The sequence below is a fragment of the Bos mutus genome, chromosome 25 (genome assembly GCF_027580195.1).
Source record: "Bos mutus isolate GX-2022 chromosome 25, NWIPB_WYAK_1.1, whole genome shotgun sequence".
NCBI classification, from domain to species: domain Eukaryota; kingdom Metazoa; phylum Chordata; class Mammalia; order Artiodactyla; family Bovidae; genus Bos; species Bos mutus.
The window spans coordinates 38,620,442-38,637,704 of record NC_091641.1 but is presented as its reverse complement, the minus strand read 5'-3'; the positions used below and the strand labels follow the sequence as shown (position 1 = coordinate 38,637,704).

The following is a 17,263-nucleotide window of genomic DNA, read 5'->3' as shown; positions in this document are numbered from 1 at the left end:
GTCAGATGGACGCCTTGGGTTCAGCTCAGAGCCGTCGTCGTGGGCTTGGCAGGTTGGGGAGCAAGGGCACAGACCCACCTCCTCCCCAGGCCGGGGAAGTAGGGGGAAGTCAGCTTGGTTCTTGAGCTAAGGAACTTGATCTGACACCTTCCTGGGCCATGCCCTCATCTCAGGGCTTTCCTTTGCCACGAGACCCAGAGCCAGACTGATCCTTCTGGACTCAGTCAGAAGCCAGGAGAGCTGGGCTCTGCTCCTTGACATCTTCCTCACCGCCCACGCAGTTAGTATATAGGCTGCCCCTCACTGACTTGCACCCAGCTCCTTCCCCCATAAAATGCAGCAGGGAACGATACCTGCTCTGCCAACCTCTTCGGAGTATTTTAAACATCAGGTGATGTTTAAAACACTCTACGGGGAATTCTTCAGCAGCCCAGTGGTTAGGACTTGGCACTTTCACTGCCGTGGGCCCAGGTTCAGGGAATTAAAAGCCCGAAAGTTGGTACAGAACCAAAAAAAAAAAAAGCATTCTACAAATGTCAAGTATAATAATAATAATTTCCTAGACGAGCAAAGATGCCAGGTTGAATCCCAAGTTCACTGGATAGGGCAAAACAGAACTGGCGGATGAGAGCCACCCTGGCTCACTTGCACCCTACTCCTCTCAACCTCGTTTCTAAGTGGTCCATCCATGGGCCAGGTGAGGTCTTTCTGCCCCGGGTCCTTCTCCCCCTTTTCCAGCCGGAAGCAGCTCAGAGAGGAGCTGTGGGTGTCCCTGCTCTCTGCGGTTCCCGCTGGCCTGGGACAGGAACAAGGCTGAGCTACTGGCACGCCTGTGCCTGGACTTTATCCTGCCGAGCCCCAGGCTAACTCCTGTGGTCACTGACTCCCACTTCCACGCAGCCCCGACTCACTCAGAAACTTCCACGACCATGCACAGCTCCCCCTCTGTCCTCTGCCTCCCAGGCCCCTCCTGTCACTCCGAGGTGGCCCTGCGTTTCACCCCAACGCAAAGGTGCATGAGGGGTCACATCGGCATGAGGACAGGTGAAGGCCTTTCCCCGCTCTGGGAAATGGCAGCACAGTGGGAGACAGGCCACTTGGGGGGCCCAAGCAGCCTCGACACCATCCCTCTGACCAGTGAGCACAGGGAGCATCAAGCCCTTCAGGAGCAACTCGGGCCTCGAGACACAGCTCTGGCTGCACCTGAGCTGATTGAGGGCGGCTCCAGCTTCCGCTCAGCGGCACTTGGCAGCTCGGGGCAGGTGCCTCGTACACTGCTCTGCCTGGCCCAACCACGGCCAGCCGGCCCTTGGCCTGGGCGCCGCCAGCAGCCCCGCCCCCTCAGCAGCCCCAGGCCCTCTCCCGCCTGCTCGGGAGTGAGGCATCATCCTTAGCAGATCCCACCCTCAGGGGCCCCCCAGCCCTAGGTCCACTCAGAGGAGACTGCAGAGGAAGGTCAAGCCAATAGGAGAAGCTGGGGCAGCAGCAACACAGGGGATACTCCACCCTGTGGACCCTTCCAGCAGAGCCGCTGCCCACAGCCATGATGCCAGATCCTCTGCCTTCTCTCCCAAAGGGCTTCCCCAAATTCGAGACTGGCAGGTTCTACCTCTGAATCTTTAGGTTCATGGCCCCCGAGCTCGTCTCATTGTTCAGCCTTAGGGTGGTTTTCCTATTACAGCCTTGTTGAACTAAAAGGAAACTTAGGAATTCTCTAACCCAGCTTTCTCATTTCACAGATGAGGAGACTGAGGCCCAGAGACCGAAAAGAACCTGCCCGTATGTTGCCAAGCCCCTTGGGGCAAAGCCAGATGTAAAGGGATGGCTCCTAGGCTTCTAGCTCTGGCCTTTCAGGGAGGCTCCAAATGGTAATGGTGTCCCTGTCAACCTGATATTTCCAACCCCTTACACCCAAGAATCACCCCATCCCTGGGGCCCGGTGTTCCTGGGATCACCCATCCATTCCCCTATAAAGTGCAGCCTCCCAGAAAGGGCCAGGGGAGGGCGCTGATATCAGGCTGGGCCCCTGAGCACAAATCTGGACACATACTTGGAAAAGACCTGGGGTCACAGAGTAAGGGCAGAAGACCACCTCCCACCCGCTGCTCCTTGAACTGCACCAACCCCCAAAGCCTCCAGAGCATTGATCAACTGGTAATGGATGGTTACCAGAGCAAGCAACCATCTGTTACCCTCAGTCATAGCTCCAGAGCTTGGACTCCATAGACAAAGATGTCTGGAACACCCAGGCTGCTCTCTGGTGGAACGGTCTGGAAATCCACATCTCCTCTGGAAGTAGACTCGTTTCCCATTTGTAGCCTCGGACACGTGGGCCACACTTTCCCAGGAAGCCAGGGTCTGGCTCCCTCTCAGGACCTCCCCACTCCAGGGAGGAATCATGAAGGCAGTTAAACCTGAGAGCAGCTTCCTTCTCATGTGAACCCAGTGTCACCGAGGACCCAGGTACTCCTCGTCTCTTCAAACACTAAAACTCCAGACGGGGCTCTGATCGTGCAGGAACGTCTTCTTCCTCTGGTACCTGGTGGCCATGCAGAGGGCCAGGGCCAGTCACCGATTCCTTAGTTCTCGGGTCTCCCCTGGGGAAGGGAAGGTTAAGGCCAAGGGCAGGACAGAGGGTGGGGCAAGAGCGAGTGGACATTCCGCACACACTGTCCCCAGGGTGACCCTTCCTGGTCATTGCTGCCAGCCAGACTCCACCAGACTGCACTTGAGGCTCCAGCAGGCCACCTGCCCAGGGGGCCGCCCACCCCCGCCGGACAAGACTCCCAAGTCCCTGCACAAAACTTGAACCTGGTCTTGTATTCCTTTCCTGAAGCTACTGTAACAAAGTCCTGCAACCTGGTGGCTTAAAGGAACAGAAACGTATCCCCTCATGGTTCTGGGGCCAGAAGTCCAATATCAAGGGGCCCTGTTTCCCCAAGGTTCTAGGAGTGGTGCCTTCCTGCCCTCCAGCTTGGATGGCTCTCAACAGCCCTTGGCTCATCAATGGGCATCTCCAGTCTCGCCCACCTTGCCCTGTGTCAATCATGGCCTGTTCCCCCTGCCTCCATTCTTTGTCTCTCCTCCTCTTCCTCTCAGGACACCAGTCACACGAGCTTACTACATCTGCAACAAGCCTATTTCCAAAAGTGGCCGCCCTCTGAGATGCTGAGGTTAGGATTTCGGCATATCTTTTTGGGAGACACGACCTAACCTGTGATGGGTCTGCTGACAGCCAGGCTACCGCGCACCCAGAACACTTTCTGCTTCCCACAGATCTGGCTGCAGGATTTCGGGTCAGCCTCCCCAACACCAGTCGGTTCCTCTCTCCCCGCTCCCCAGTGCTGCCTGGCTAATTCCAGCTCCCGCTTCAGACCTCAGCTTCGAGGCCGAACCCCTGGGACACATCCCTAGACTTGGTACTGAGGGGCTTCTGCTCTGTGTCCCCACAGCGCCTGTCAGCCAATGTGACAGCCTTTTTTTTTTTTTTTTTGACTACACCAGGTGTTAACTGCAGCATAAGGGATCTTTTGTTGCAGCATGTGAATCCTTAGTGGTGGCTTGCGGAATCTAGTTCCCTGACCAGGGATCAAACCAACACACCCTGCATAGCAAGAGTGAAGTCTCGACAACGGGACTAGCAGTGAAGTCCAGAGTCTGCTTTTTTAACGAGCACCCAGGTGATTCTCACACATGCTAGAATCTGAGAACCACTGTCCTTGGGCCTTGACCTTGGCAGTCAACCTATACCCATCTTCCCAGGAACCTACTGGGTGCAAAGTGTGGACCAGGCCTGCCCCTTGTTCTGCTCCCAGCCAACAGCCCTTCTAAAATGACGCTGATGGTTGCCCATTTCTGTGAATACACTAAAAACTATTGAATTGTGCACTTAATTGGGCAAATTGTATTACACGTGAATTATTATATCTCAAGAAAGCTGTTTAAAAAATAAAGCATCTACAATTCTTTTCTTTATCCAAAACTTTAGTTGAACCTGTGGTCTACCTTCAAAATCTCTCAATCTAACTGTTTCCCTCCCACCAGCCCTAACCCCTGCCCCACCCACCCAGCAGCACTGCCAGCCCAGGACCAGGCAGGCAGGCACTGTCATCTCTCACCTGGATTATGGAACAGCCCCTCCCTGAGCCCCATGCCCTCCTCTGCACACACCCTCCGAGCCCTGTTCCCCATCACCCATTTCTGTCTCTTTGTTTTGCTCTTCTGGGAGTGCCAGGCCCCCCCTTGCCTCCCTATGCTGTGTTTTCAGCTGGGGAACGCTCCCCTCACTGCCTGGCTATCTCCCATCCTCCCCTGAGTCCTGGCTCCTTGTCACCTTCTCCGTGAGGTCTCCCTGGCCACCCTGCTGAGGCTGCCTCCCAACCCTCGGTCCCCTCTTTCCATCCTAGTCTCTCTTTCTCCACTGTACCTATAAATGTCTAAGAGACTAGATAACTTGCTTATCTGACTGCCTGTCTATCAGAGATTGTATGTCCTGGCATCTAGAACAGCCACTGGATGGATGGATGGATGGACAGACAGATGAATGGATGGATGCATGCATGCATGGATGGGTGGATGGGAGGAGAGGATAGGTGAATGGTGACAAAATGTAAGGCCTTTCCACAAATCAGAAAGTTCAAAGTTCCAGAAGAGAGGAATTCAGAACCAGGATTCAGAACCAGAGAAGCACCCATGGGCGGAGGCACTTAACTGGCCTATTATTTTGTGATCAAAGGGTCCTAGGAGTGGCTGCCAATGTGGATTCCTGAATATAAAGATCCTCTCCTCAAAGACAGAGCAGGTAATTGGAGGGAGTGGCAGGCAGGGGGAGAGAGAAATTTCGTCCTGGTAGCGGAGTCTCAGCACCAGACAGGGATGTGGACCCCAGGAGCTCATTGCAGCAGCTCCTGGGGTAGGGGTAGGGCATTTGGGTATAAACTGGATTCACTGGTGAGCATTTCTGGAAAGGGGAGGGGACCCTGGAGACTTGCCCCCCACCTCTTCATCCCTCCAGACCCAGGACAAACCACAGAGCTACAGCCACCAGCTTCCAGAGCTGGCTGACACCCCAGTCTCTGGGTTGGGGACCCCTAACTCCACCCTGAGGAGCCCCAGATACATTGCAGCTGGGGGCTCTTTCCGGCGAGGGGAGCATAGGAGGCTGAGAAGTGACCCCCTCACAGATGGCGGTGGAGGGTCACCCAGACGTTCCTTCTGCATGTGATGTCTGCTGAGTATTAGGAGGGCCCCCCATCCTGCTCTTCTCTGGCCACTCCCCTGCAGGAGACAGTGCAGAGCTGGGTGCAGGCACTCCCGGGGGAGTTTGCTGGTTCTCAGTTCTCGCTGCCTCTCTCCATCACACGACGGGCCACCAGGAACCAGACCCCTGCCCTCCAGATGTGCCAATTCCAACTCACTCTGTACCTGGGCACACGTGACCGACCACAGGGAGCTGGAAAATCTTCCCCACGATCCTCCCCAGGACCACCACTAGGCGAGACACTAAAATTCCTAAAATTCCCTATCCCCGGCCAGCTGTCCATCCATTCATTCGACACAGTCACCCTGGGAGTGTTCGCAGAGCTCCATATTAGCCTTTGGGGACAACTGTGTGGGCCGTGGGGCCGGAGAGAGGACCAAGGAAACAGGTGTGACAACCTGGGAGACAGACGAGAACTGCTCAGAGCCAGCAACGAGGGAACGTCCGGTGGTCCAGTGGGTAAGACTCTGTGCTCCCAATGCAAGAGGGTCTGGGTTCAATCCCTGGTCAGGAAACAAGAAGATCCTGAATGATGCAATTAAGAGTTCCCATGCCCCAATCAAAGATCCTGAGTGCTGCAGTGAAGACTGAAGACCCTGTGTGACCCAGTAAGACCTGGTGCAGCTACTAATAAATAAATAAATATCAGAAAGACAGAGTGTTCCATCTAGAATCTCAGGATATGACATTATTTGGAAATAAGGTCTATGAAGAGGTGATTAATCAAGATAAGTTCATATGGGATTAGAGTGGACCCTGAGTCCAAGACTTCTGTCCTTATAAGAGGGGGAGGAGACACACAAAGAAGAGATCATGTGAGGACACAGGCAGAGATCAGAGAGACGCACCCAGTAGCCAAGGAAGGCCTAGGCCTGCTGGACCCGCCAGAAGCTGGAAGAGGCAGGAAGGAATCTCGCCTGGAGCCTCTGGGGGAGCGCGCCCTGCCCACCCCTCGACTTTGGACTTCCAGCGTGCTGACTGGGAGAAAATGAATTTCTGTTTTTTGATGTACACTACTATGTGTGGAGGGGCTTCTCCGGTAGCAGCAGTAAAGGATCCACCTGCAATGCAGGAGACGCAGGAGACGCGGGTTAGATCCCCGTGCCGGGAAGATCCCCTAGAGGAGGGCATGGCAACCCGTTCCAGTATTCTTGCCTGGAGAATCTCATGAACAGAGGAGCCTGGCGGGCTACAGTCCATAGGGTCACAAAGAGTTGGACACAACTGAAGCAACTTAGCGCACACATGCACATATGCACATGTGTGAAATGGATAGCTGGTGGGAATTTGTAGTATGACTCAGGAAACTCTAACCGGGACTCTGTCGCAACCTGGAGGGCTGGGATGACGTGGGAGGTGGGAGGGAGGCTCAGGAGGGAGGGGGCATATGGGTACCTGTGGCTGATTCATGTTGATGTATGGCAGAAACCAGCACAGTACTGCAAAACAATTATCCTTCAATTAAAACAAATTCTCTCTTGTTTGAAGTCACTTAGTTTGAGGTCATTTGTTACAGCAGCCCAGGAAAATAATACAGGAACCAACACCTGAGCCGGCCCTACGAAAGCCTCCCAGCCCCTCTGAGGCTATGCTGGTCGTGCTCCCCAGCGCTGGGGCCCCGTCCCTGCTCCCACTTACTCTGCAAGCTCTGGCCATTTATTTTTAGCCCCGATTACACCTGCCTTATATGGCTCCCTGCTCCTATCACCAACAGGGACAGCTTGCCCTCCCGGTCTGTAAGCTCCTTGAGGACAGAATCCGAGGATATCTGCAGCGCCGAGAAGGGGCAGCTGTGCTGATGATGAGATCTTCAGAGTCGCTTGCGTTTCACGATATTCGAGGAAACCAGAGGCTCAAACTACAGGAATACTGTCCGCAGTGAGAGCCTGTAATCGCTGTCACAGCCCTTCTAACCTTAAAAAGTATCTGAGATCGAAAACCATCCTAAGCATCCGATAGCCACTTTCTTATTTTAGTCGCAAAACAACCCCATGCTGTAAATAGGGCGAGTATTATTCCACTCTACAGGCAGAGCCAACAGGTGCCGAGGTGGTAAGGGGCTCGCTGGTGAACTGTGATGATGCCAAGGCTTGCTCTGTCCTAGAGTCTCAGAGTGCATGCTGCCCCCGCCCCCGGGTACCCTCATGGGCAGCCTCAGGGGAGGGAGGTCTGGGTGGAGAGGACACCGGCCTAACTACCTACTCCGAAACAAAACTGAGGCAGGAAGAAACAGGAGAAAGAGGTGGATTCGCCGCTGGCCTTCTGTTCCTGGGACCCCTGGGACCCAGGCTTCATATTCTGGGAGCCTGAGGCCGGGTTGGGCTCCCCCAGGCCACTGCGAGAGCTGTGACCCCTCCCTGATGTTTCCAGACCCCTTCCTAGGTCCCAGGGAATGTTCCTGGTGTCTTCAACCTCCTGGGATAAGCTAGAGAAATAAATGGTCTTCTATTGCCTGACCCTTGATTAATAAAGCATAGGAGGAAGTTTGGGGAAAAGCAAATAACCAGCAATGGCTGGAAGTGTCTCTGGGGGGTGCGGTGCGGGTATACAGGGCGGGCACCCATAGAATCAGAGGCACTTTGGGGACCTAGAGATCAAGGCAATGGCTTTGTGTTAACCTGTTGCCATCTAGGGAAACTCTATGGGAGGCAACTGCGCTGGCCGAGGTCCTAACTGAATGGCCACTTGGAGGAGAACCAGGGGCGCAGGTTTGCCAGTGGCCTGGAGCAGGGAAGGAGGGAGGGCAGGGGTTCCAACACCCCAGGGCTCCCCCTGGCCTGGTTCTGGGCGGGGCTCCTGGTGCAACCCACTTCCCACAGGCCCCAAACTCCAGGCCAGACTTTGCCTGCACCTGTTGGAGCTCAGAATGCAGTCCCTGCTCTAGAAGGATCCAAAAATAAGAGAGAGGGAAGGGAAGGGGAGGAGCTTACTGGAAGGGGAGGGGCTAGAGCATGCTGAGGGCTTAGGGAGACAGCGGCTTGGCTCAGCATTCAAGGCCCTTTCAGGTGGGCTCCAGCCCATCAGGGTGGTCTGGTCTCCCTCAACGGGAGCCCCACGTTCGAGCCAGAGCTCTTCTCATCCCGTTTCTGCCAGCACCACGGTCCGAGCTTTCCCGCTCCCGGCTCTGATCCCCAGCTCCAGATGCTCCCCGACCCTGCCCCGTCTCTGCCTACAAGAGTCACCTTTCATCATTCATCAGACATTGCTAAACACCTCCAGTGAGCCAAGCGCTGTGCTACGCATCGGCGATGGAGCGGTGAGCAAGTTAAACAAATGCTCAGCCCCGTCCTCTTGGAGCTGACCCAGTGCAAAACCCTGCCCTTCCGTGAGGCCAGACCTCCAGCCCTCCTCTGAACTCCAAACAGAGCTGCCCAGAGTGTTAGTTACATCTTTTTTTCAGTGCGTGTCATCTCCCCAAATAGAAGGCAGCACCTCAGGGCAGGGGCATAACCGGTTCCTGCCAGCACAGTGGGCATGGCTTGGCCTCAGGGCTAGAGAGCTGGGCCTTTCGGAGAGGGACCCTGATTGCCTAATCGGTCCTGCCTCGCTCCTTGAGAACCCACCCTGTGTGATTACCCAGCCCCGCCCTTCCTTCCCTCTTCCTGCTGTACCCTGCTTCCACGTTGTACCGTCATGCCTCTTGATAATCACACACTGCCCATCACCCCGAGTCACGTGTCCATCCTGATTCCCAAGGCAGGGCTGCATTGCCTGTTTCTTTAGGGAGCTGTGCTGAACCCTCCTCCCCAGGGTTGGCCACACAGTCTGCACTCGTCCTTTGCCCTTGGGCACTCTGGCTGACAGAGGACTAGCGGTCAAGGGCCCTCAAGGTTGTGGAAAACAAGGACCCTAAGGGCCAGAGGAGAAAAGCCTCTTCTCATCACTTAACATGCCATGAACATGGGGAGCCTGCCCCACTGGGCCAATGTCCCACCCGAAATCCTTCTGGGTCGCGGCTTGGGAACTGGACAGAGCAACAGCGACTGTGCCTTCCTATGGTCCTGACGATGTGGTCCCAGGAAGCACAGGCTCCTGGGATGGCACCAGGCAGGAGCTGCCCGCCAGCGCCACGGTCTCATGGGCTTCAGAACTGGGCACACCCACCACCAGCCTCAGGCTTCCCAGGCAGCTCAGCAGTAAAGAATCTGCCGGCCAGTGCAGGAGACCCAGGAGACATGGGTTCAATCCCTGAGTCTGGAAGATCTCCTAGAGGAGGAAATGGCAACTCACTCCAGTATGCTTGCCTGGGAGATCCCAAGGACAGAGGAACCGGACAGAGGAGACTGGTAGGCCACAGTTCCTGGGGTTGCAAAGAGTTGGACACGACTCAGCGACTAAACAATGATACCAGCCTTCCCTGCACACCAGCAGGGAAGAGCAGGAGGGTGGAAGAGGCAGATGCTCTAGGCCCTGCCAGGGGTGTGAACGGCGGACCTGACAGCTCAGGCATTTTAAGAGCAGACTCCACCGCCCCAGCCCCTCACCCTGAGGACTGGTGGCTCAGGAAAGGCTGACCTGGAGGTCTCTGAGGGGACAAGGAAGTGACAGGGGCAGGCATCTGCCCACACCAGAGGGGTGCCTGGGACTTTGACCCTGAACAAATCCGTCTTCGTGGCTGGAGAGGGATGAGGCTGAAACCAAATGGGATGGGATGTCCCTGAGCCCCGAGAAAGATACATCCCAGGTAACACAGACCAGGAAACGAATGTCTCCAGAAACTCAGCGCAGATGAAAACTGACCCATCCCGTTGCCGAATTACGCCACCCCCTTTACCTCCTGCTGACGACAGCAAGGCTGGGGGTGAGCAGCGGGTGAGTTTTTTAACCACAGAGCAAGTCCTACAGCTGTGGCCACCGTGGCTCCAGTCCACTCCCTGTCTCCTTCCTTCAGGGTCAGGTAGAGGAAGCCCTGCTCTACAGCTCAGGATTGGGGACTATCTATTGCCTCAACACCGTGACTAGGGACTTAGGGTAAGACCTTGCCCACCAAAGCAATGAGAAATTCCATGTTAGAGATGCATTTGTTGAGCTAAAATCTTCTGACTCCTTTCAAACAAAAAGTGACTTGGAAAAGTGACAGTTTAAGTGTTGAGCCATTAGCCCTTGCTGGAATGAGTTTCAGGGCACGTCTCATGGGGACAAAGCAAGGCCAGTGTCTGGGGAGAGAAGGGAACCTCCAAGGAGAGAAGGAAACAGACAGGGCAGAGGCAGGCTCCTGAAGCCATGTGTCTGAGTCTAGAAGGCCCTTGAGAAGGCAGGTGAGGAAGGTGCGGGGGTTTCTGAGGGCCCTGGCCACCCGGAGCAGATCCTAAATTCCCTCAGCCTGAAATGAGTCTTGCCAATGGGCCAGGGAGCTGCGGAGGGAGGCCTTGCAGCCACCTGGAAAACACCCAGAGGAAACCTGAGCCTGGCTACCTCTGGGCCCTGTGCCCTGCACCATGCCCTGCGCCAGCTTCCACCAAAGTAATGGTCCCTGCAGAGCTGAACACAGCGCTTCCTGGGAGCAGGTCGGTGCATGTCTGCGGAATGAACACCTTGGGACAGAGCTTGGGGTCGGGTTTTGCCCCCTTCTCTGCAGCATCTGAAGGCTCGAGAAGGCTGGTTCACCAACAGCGAGAGACCAGCGTTTGCTATGATGAAAATGCTGATTCACTGGTCACCTCCTGGCCTCATCTCAGCTGGACTGGAGACCAGGTTCTGGTCTGGACCCTGCTGTTCGATCCCACGCATCTCAGGACAACCGGCCTCCTTTTCTACCTCAAGGGGTTCTTGGTCAGCTCTGGCTGGTTCTTCCCCTCCATGGCCTTCTCCCCGCTCTGTAGCAATCCTGTTGTAGACCAGGATCCTCACTTCCTCGTTGAGCTCCCTGGTGGGCACAGACACTGCTCAGTGAACTCGAGTGTACAGGGGATCCCTCTGAGATCCCCCCTCAAAGCCCCTCGGACCTGTCCACCTCGCTCTCAAACTCTGACATCCACCCTATGCCCCACGATCATCAGCCCTTCCTGCTCCTCTGCATCCTCCCTGTCGGCCCAGGAACACACCGCCTTCTCTGCACAGTCAGCCACCCTACCTCCTCTCACCGTCCTCTAGCTCTCGCAGACTTAATGTTGAAAGTCTCTCCCGGTGAACGTGCCTCCGCGTCCTCACTGAGTGACCCGTCCGCAGCCTCCTGGTGTCCAAGCCAAGGCCTCACCTTCCCTGGCCTCTCCGCAGGACTCACAGCCTCTGCAGGAAGCACCCTGTCCTCTGCTGCCAGGTCATGCCTCTGCCTGGATCTCATCCCATCTTCCTGAAATCCATTTATCTTCTTCCTCTTCCTACTCCCCAGGGACTGGTCCTGGATTCTCTTCTTTTTCTCTCTCTGCAGCAGTGTCCTCAGGGATCTCACAGCCTCGCCCTCATCTTTACCCAAACGAGCCTCATTTCTGGATCCCCAGACCCGACCTTCCTCCTAAGCTAACCATCTGCATCCAGGCATTCCCCCAGGATCCAGAATTCATGATGATTTCAGATGACCTTTTAAAATCAGTTCTTTTACGATCCTAGTCTTTTCTTATTTTTCTGGCAAGATGCTGCCTGCTGTGGCCTACACGAAACCCTTGGGGGCTCCTTCCTGCCCAGCTCGCTGGGCCAAGGAGTCCCGCAGATTATTCCCCAGCATCTGTGGGGCCTGCCCTCCAGTCCATCTCTCTCCCTTGCCAGAGTACACATCATCCCAGCTCGGTCTACTCCTCCCTACAAACAACTGCCAGACGCACTTTTCGAAACCACGCCCCCCTACCCCGTGGTTACCTGCCACCCACAGAGCAAAGCCCCCTCCTCAGCCCAGCACCCCTCACACTCTGGCCCCAACCCAGCCTCCCGGACTCCCCACAAACCCCACCTCACCCTTCCTCCCCATGACCCTCCTGGGTCTCGCCTGAGCCCCACCTTCCCTGCTGCATGAATGTGCTCATCCCTGCTTTTCCTCAGCATTCTCTTCTGAACCCTGTGCTTCTCAAGGCCCATCTCAGACACTCCCTCACTTGGAAGACGTTTCCTGATCCACTCAGATCCACTTCCGTCCATCCCACCTCATTTACCTGGATCTCCCTGAGGACACGCGTGTCTTCTTTGTGTGTGCACAGCCACAAGGGGGACGCCCTATCTCCCCCAGCCCCAGACTGTAAGCGTGCCAAGGACAGAATGCCTATTTGCGTTCCCTTGGCCCCACACCTGAGAACCAGCAGGTACACACTAGATCCGGGATGAATTAAGGAAGGTGTCTGAGTGAAAGCGCTTTGCATCCTCGAGCAGTATTTAAACGAAAGGGATGGTGAGTCTGGCTTTAGATTGGATTTGGAGTAGAGGGGTGCACCCCATAGTGGCAGACCCCATCCACGCGCCCCTCTTCCAGCCACACCCCTCCTTCCAGGCCAGAAGGCATTGTATCTATGCCCTATCTTGATCCCTCAGGCCATATCAACGGAGGAACGGTCGTCTTCCTCCTGAGTCCACAGGGATCAGGCTCCTTCCTGGCCACCACACCTGAGCGAGCGCCCAAAGGCCAGGTGGATGCAACCAGCCTCACCGGACCCCTCTCTGGTCCAGGATTCCAGCTCTGGCCTTTGAGCTAGCTGTGTGAGCTTCACTGCCACACCCACATGGGAGGCAAAGCCCGCATTTCCCAAACCTCGGATCCACAGGCCAGCAGGCTCAGTGCCCACATCTGGGGGCTGCATCCACTGAGCAGAACCAGACTAGCACCTCATGCACCCGATGTGGGAAGTGGACCACCTGCTCCTCATGGCTCATCTGGCAGCACCAAGCCAGGAGCTGGGGACCTCGCTGGGGACACAGCTTGCAGTGGAGGGGGGACATGCTGGAAAGGCTTCTGGGGTCTACTCCCTCCCCAGGATCCCCCAGCTCATGACCTTCTCTCCGAGCCCTCCGCCACAGTTGGATCATGGCACCTGGGCTACCCTGCTGAGGGGCTGTGAAAACCACTTCCTTCTGGGTGGGAGAGGAAATGTCACGAAGGGGTTCCTAAGAGACCCCCATTACTCTTGGAGGGCCTTGGGAGCCCCAGCACGCACCAACCTCTTGCCATTGGGATGGCAGAGTAAGGCCAGAGCAGACGGGGTGAGTTTGCAAACCAGGGCTGGGCTGGAGGAAGCAGAGGAACAGACTCAGACCCCCTGTCGTCCCTCAATCTTTGCCTCAAACAGGTAACAGGAGGCAAGGCTGTCCTGAATTCAGCCTAACAAACACCAGCCATTTAAGCCCGAAGAAATGTTTTCCCAGCACCCCCATTCCAACATGCTCTCTGGTGAGTCAAAATTCAAAGGCATTGGTCTTGCCCTATATCCCAAGGCAGCCATGCGTGGCCCCACACCCACAGGCAGAGAAACTGGGGTGTCCAAGGAGGACTGGGGTGTCCAAGAAGGGCTGCAGAGAGAAGGGCCAAAGGAGGCCAGGAACTCCCGGGTGGGCTGAGACCGGCCCTGGCCCGGCGTGCCTGCCACGGGCTCGCTGTCTGACCTTGACCACGGTTCTTTCCTCTGGATTTTGCTCCCTCACCTGGACCATGAGCAGACGAGTAAACCCTCTTGGGGCTGTTTTCCTCTGTCCTCGAGCAGGCTTGACCCCAGGCCAGGTCCCCAAGACAAAGAGGAGGACGCTAGTAGTTACAAAGGACTGGGGCGGACTGGTGGTCAGGGAGGCTGTGGAGCCCATCACCCTGGTGCAGAGGACCACGGGAGCAAGGACGGCAAACAAGAAGGAAGGGTGGCTCTGCAGGGTCCCCCCAGGGACGGGTGAGCAACACGCGGCTGGAAATGAGGATTCGGCACAGAGGTGGGAAGTTCAGGAGCAAAGCTGTGTCTGTGGGCATGGCGGCATTTACTAGTAGCATATTCTACAGGCAAGTCAACGGGTAGAAAGGATTGTCACTATGGGGTGGGGGAAGCCATTCATGGAATCCCCTACCCCGGATCATAGGAGGAAGCCATCTGGGGTTTACAATCTGCAATTGGGGGTTAGGAAGCCCACCACTGTGAAGAACACACAGCACAAACCATGAGCAGTGGGGAGGAGGGCGGGGACCCCACACACGAGTGGCCAGGCCGGGGCCGGTGGGGGTGCTCACTGCAGAGTCCAGGAAGGAAAGGACTGCAAAGAAAGGATCTTTGCAGAAAGCACCTGCCTGCCTCCTTTCCCAATGGCAAGGTCCCCCAACAGGGCCTGTGGGACATTCCAGATGTCCAGTTCCCTTGGTGGGAGGAAAGATAAAGGATGTCCCTAAAAGGCTAAAAGTTCCTGGGGCGCCGGCGTGGAAGCTGCGGAGCTGGCAGCTGGGGCTGGGCGGTGCAGGGGAGAGGTCGGCAGTGGCTCCCGGGCTCGGGCTCCGATTACACGGCTGTTTCCATACTTAGCCGCCTGACAGCCGCTTGGAATCCTTGCCACCCCAGCCACTGCAGCCCCACGGAGCCCAAATTAAACTCAAGGGCAGACAAGGGCAGGGCCCAGTGGCACACACGAGGCCGGAGCCCCCCGCCTCGGTCTCCAGCCCTCGAGGGACTGGCTTCTGCTCCTGCCTGCCACGGGCTCCCCAGTCTGGGTCTAAGAGCTCAAGAAAGAGAACCCCCAGGGCCCCACGGTCCCCAGCGCAAATGAAGCCTACAGTCGTCATGAAAAGGCAAAGCGGGACTCCTGGACTCCTGGGGGGTCCCCAGGGCACCCCTAAAGCAACTTGGAGGGGCATTCAGCCCCAAGAGTCTTGGGAACAGAGGTGGCAAAATGCTCTGGTACCCCCTCCATACCTATAAATAACCCCCATGCTGTAACCGGAGCCACCGCCTCTGCCACACAAAGTGCTGAGATGTCACAGGAAAACCACGGCATGCAGGCCCCAGCCCCCTTCCAGTGAAGCCCCCGGCCAAGCCAGCTCCACTCCAGACTGGGTCCCGGCCCTCCTCTGAACTGCCCAATTTGGTTTCCAGCTCTTTGCTCCAATCCCGCCCCAAACTGAGCCCCTCTCTGTCCCATCGTTTCCAAGCCGTGCCCCTCTAACCGCCCTCACCCATGCAAAGCCAGGCACCCCTCCATCTCCACCAGGTGGGAGAATCAACTCAGTGACCTCCAGGGCTTCCCTCCACCTCCAAGACCAGGGTCCTCTGTCCGCCTAGGAGCCTCTAGTCTTGACTCTTGGGGTCTTCTTCCCCTACCATCTACCGGCCGGCCCTTCTCCCCAGCCCCCTGCTCAGGCCTTGCACCTGCCTGCACCTCTCAGGTCACGGCTTCCGCTACCTGGCCTCCTCCCCACGAGCCCCCTGACTGCTCTCAGGTCTCCGCACTCAGTGCGTTCTCAGTGAGACCAGCCGGGAGCCAAAGGGCTGCCATCAGCCTCCAGGAGTCACGGAGGCCTCGTCCTCCGTCCACCGCCCAAGCCTCCCACCCCACAGTAAACAGAAAACCTCGGGGGCGTGTGGGGTCACAGGCTGGTCCGGCCAACCGGCTGGGGGTCGTACCTGCTTGTCCTGGGAGCAGGAGTGAGGCCACAAAGCAGCAGAGCAGGACCAGCGCCCTCATGGTGACTGCCAAGAGAGCCCAGCTGCTCCGGGCCTCTATTTATAGGGCGGGCGGCGGCGGGGGCGGGTGGCAGGGTCACACAGTCACCAGGGCAACTGGGCAGACGTGATGGGCCAGCGGCGCGGACCCCGGAGGCCGCGGAGGCTGCTCTGCACCTGCAGCACCAGCTGCCACGGGGAAGGCAGGGCCCGGCTGACTCCTCTCCCACGACAGCCCCAGGGTCACGTGACAGGGGTCGCAGGGTGGGCAGGGGTGAGGGGTGTACAGCAGAGAAAAAGTGGGGTGTCCTTTTGGGTCTGGTCTGGGAGTCAGGGATCGAGTCTTCTCAGCACCTGCAGTCATGTGAGCTGAAGTCCGTGTGAGCAGTGCCTTTCACACGCCTTGGCTTTGTGGACCAAGGGCCTATTAGACGACAGCCACTGACACACATCTGAGCCCCTCTCCAAAGGTCAGGAGGGTAGAGCCTTGATGGTCAGTTGAGGAAAGCCCGCGACATCTGACCTTTGAGGTCGATGATGAGGAGCCTTGGCTTCCCTCTCCCCTGGAAGAGACAGAATGCTGACGGGAGGGAAAAGGTACATCGGAGGCTGTGCGGTCGGGCAGAGCCTGGACGGACCGGTCCCTGTCCAGCAGCGCTTCCGCAACATGCTACTTGATGCACTCTTCCTGGGGGCACGTGACGGCCCCCTGAAAGCCAGCTCTAGAAGGGGTGGCGTCGGCTGGCCCTGCTGGGGACGGCGTCCCTGTGGGGGTGGCCGTTGGCCATGGGGGACAGGACAAAAGTCTGGTTGGCATCTTTCACACACTTTCCATTTAAAACGGTTTTATGAGACACAATGGCCACATGCAAACAACGTATTCAAAGTGTACAATTCGATATATCTTCACACACGTACACAACCACAATCAAAATGACAAACGGATTCCCCATGCTCGAACTGTCCTCATGTTTATTACAGTCCCTCCCTCTTACCCTCTCCTACCCCTTCCCAGGGCTTCCCAGGTGACGCTGGCGGTAAAGAACACGCCTGCCAGTGCAGGAGACGTAAGGGACACAGTTTCAATCCCTGGGTCGGGAAGATCCCCTGGAGGAGGGCATAGCAACCCACGCCAGTATTCTTGCCTGAAGAATCCTACAGGACAGAGGATCCTAGCGGGCTACAGTCCACTGGGTCGCAAAGAGTCGGACGTGAATGAAGCGACTTAGCATGCATGCATGCCTACCCCTTCCCAGGCAACCACTGGTCTGCTTCCTGCCACTATACATTAGTTTGCATTTCCTAGATTTTGATATAAATGGAATCATCCCATCTGCGTTCTTTTTTATCTGGCTTCTTTCACATAGTATAATGATACTGAGACATTTTCACATTGTAGCACATATGAATAGTTGACTCCTTTTGATTCTGAGCTGTATTTCATGGCCTGGAT

General features: G+C 56.5%; 1 protein-coding gene across 2 annotated transcripts in view; it reads right to left on the bottom strand.

Moving 5' to 3' along the window:
• Positions 1-15,922, bottom strand: part of SRL (sarcalumenin) — a 37,045-nt gene extending 21,123 nt beyond the window's left edge. Inside the window, exon 1 of one of the 2 annotated variants that reach the window (XM_005901319.3) lies at positions 15,772-15,922. In XM_005901319.3, the coding sequence (XP_005901381.1) occupies positions 15,772-15,832 (61 nt within the window). In that variant the 5' untranslated portion in view covers positions 15,833-15,922. The remainder of the gene's footprint in view (positions 1-15,771) is intronic. The other variant, XM_070363008.1, reaches the window with a different exon arrangement.
• Between the last annotated feature and the right edge of the window lie 1,341 nt (positions 15,923-17,263).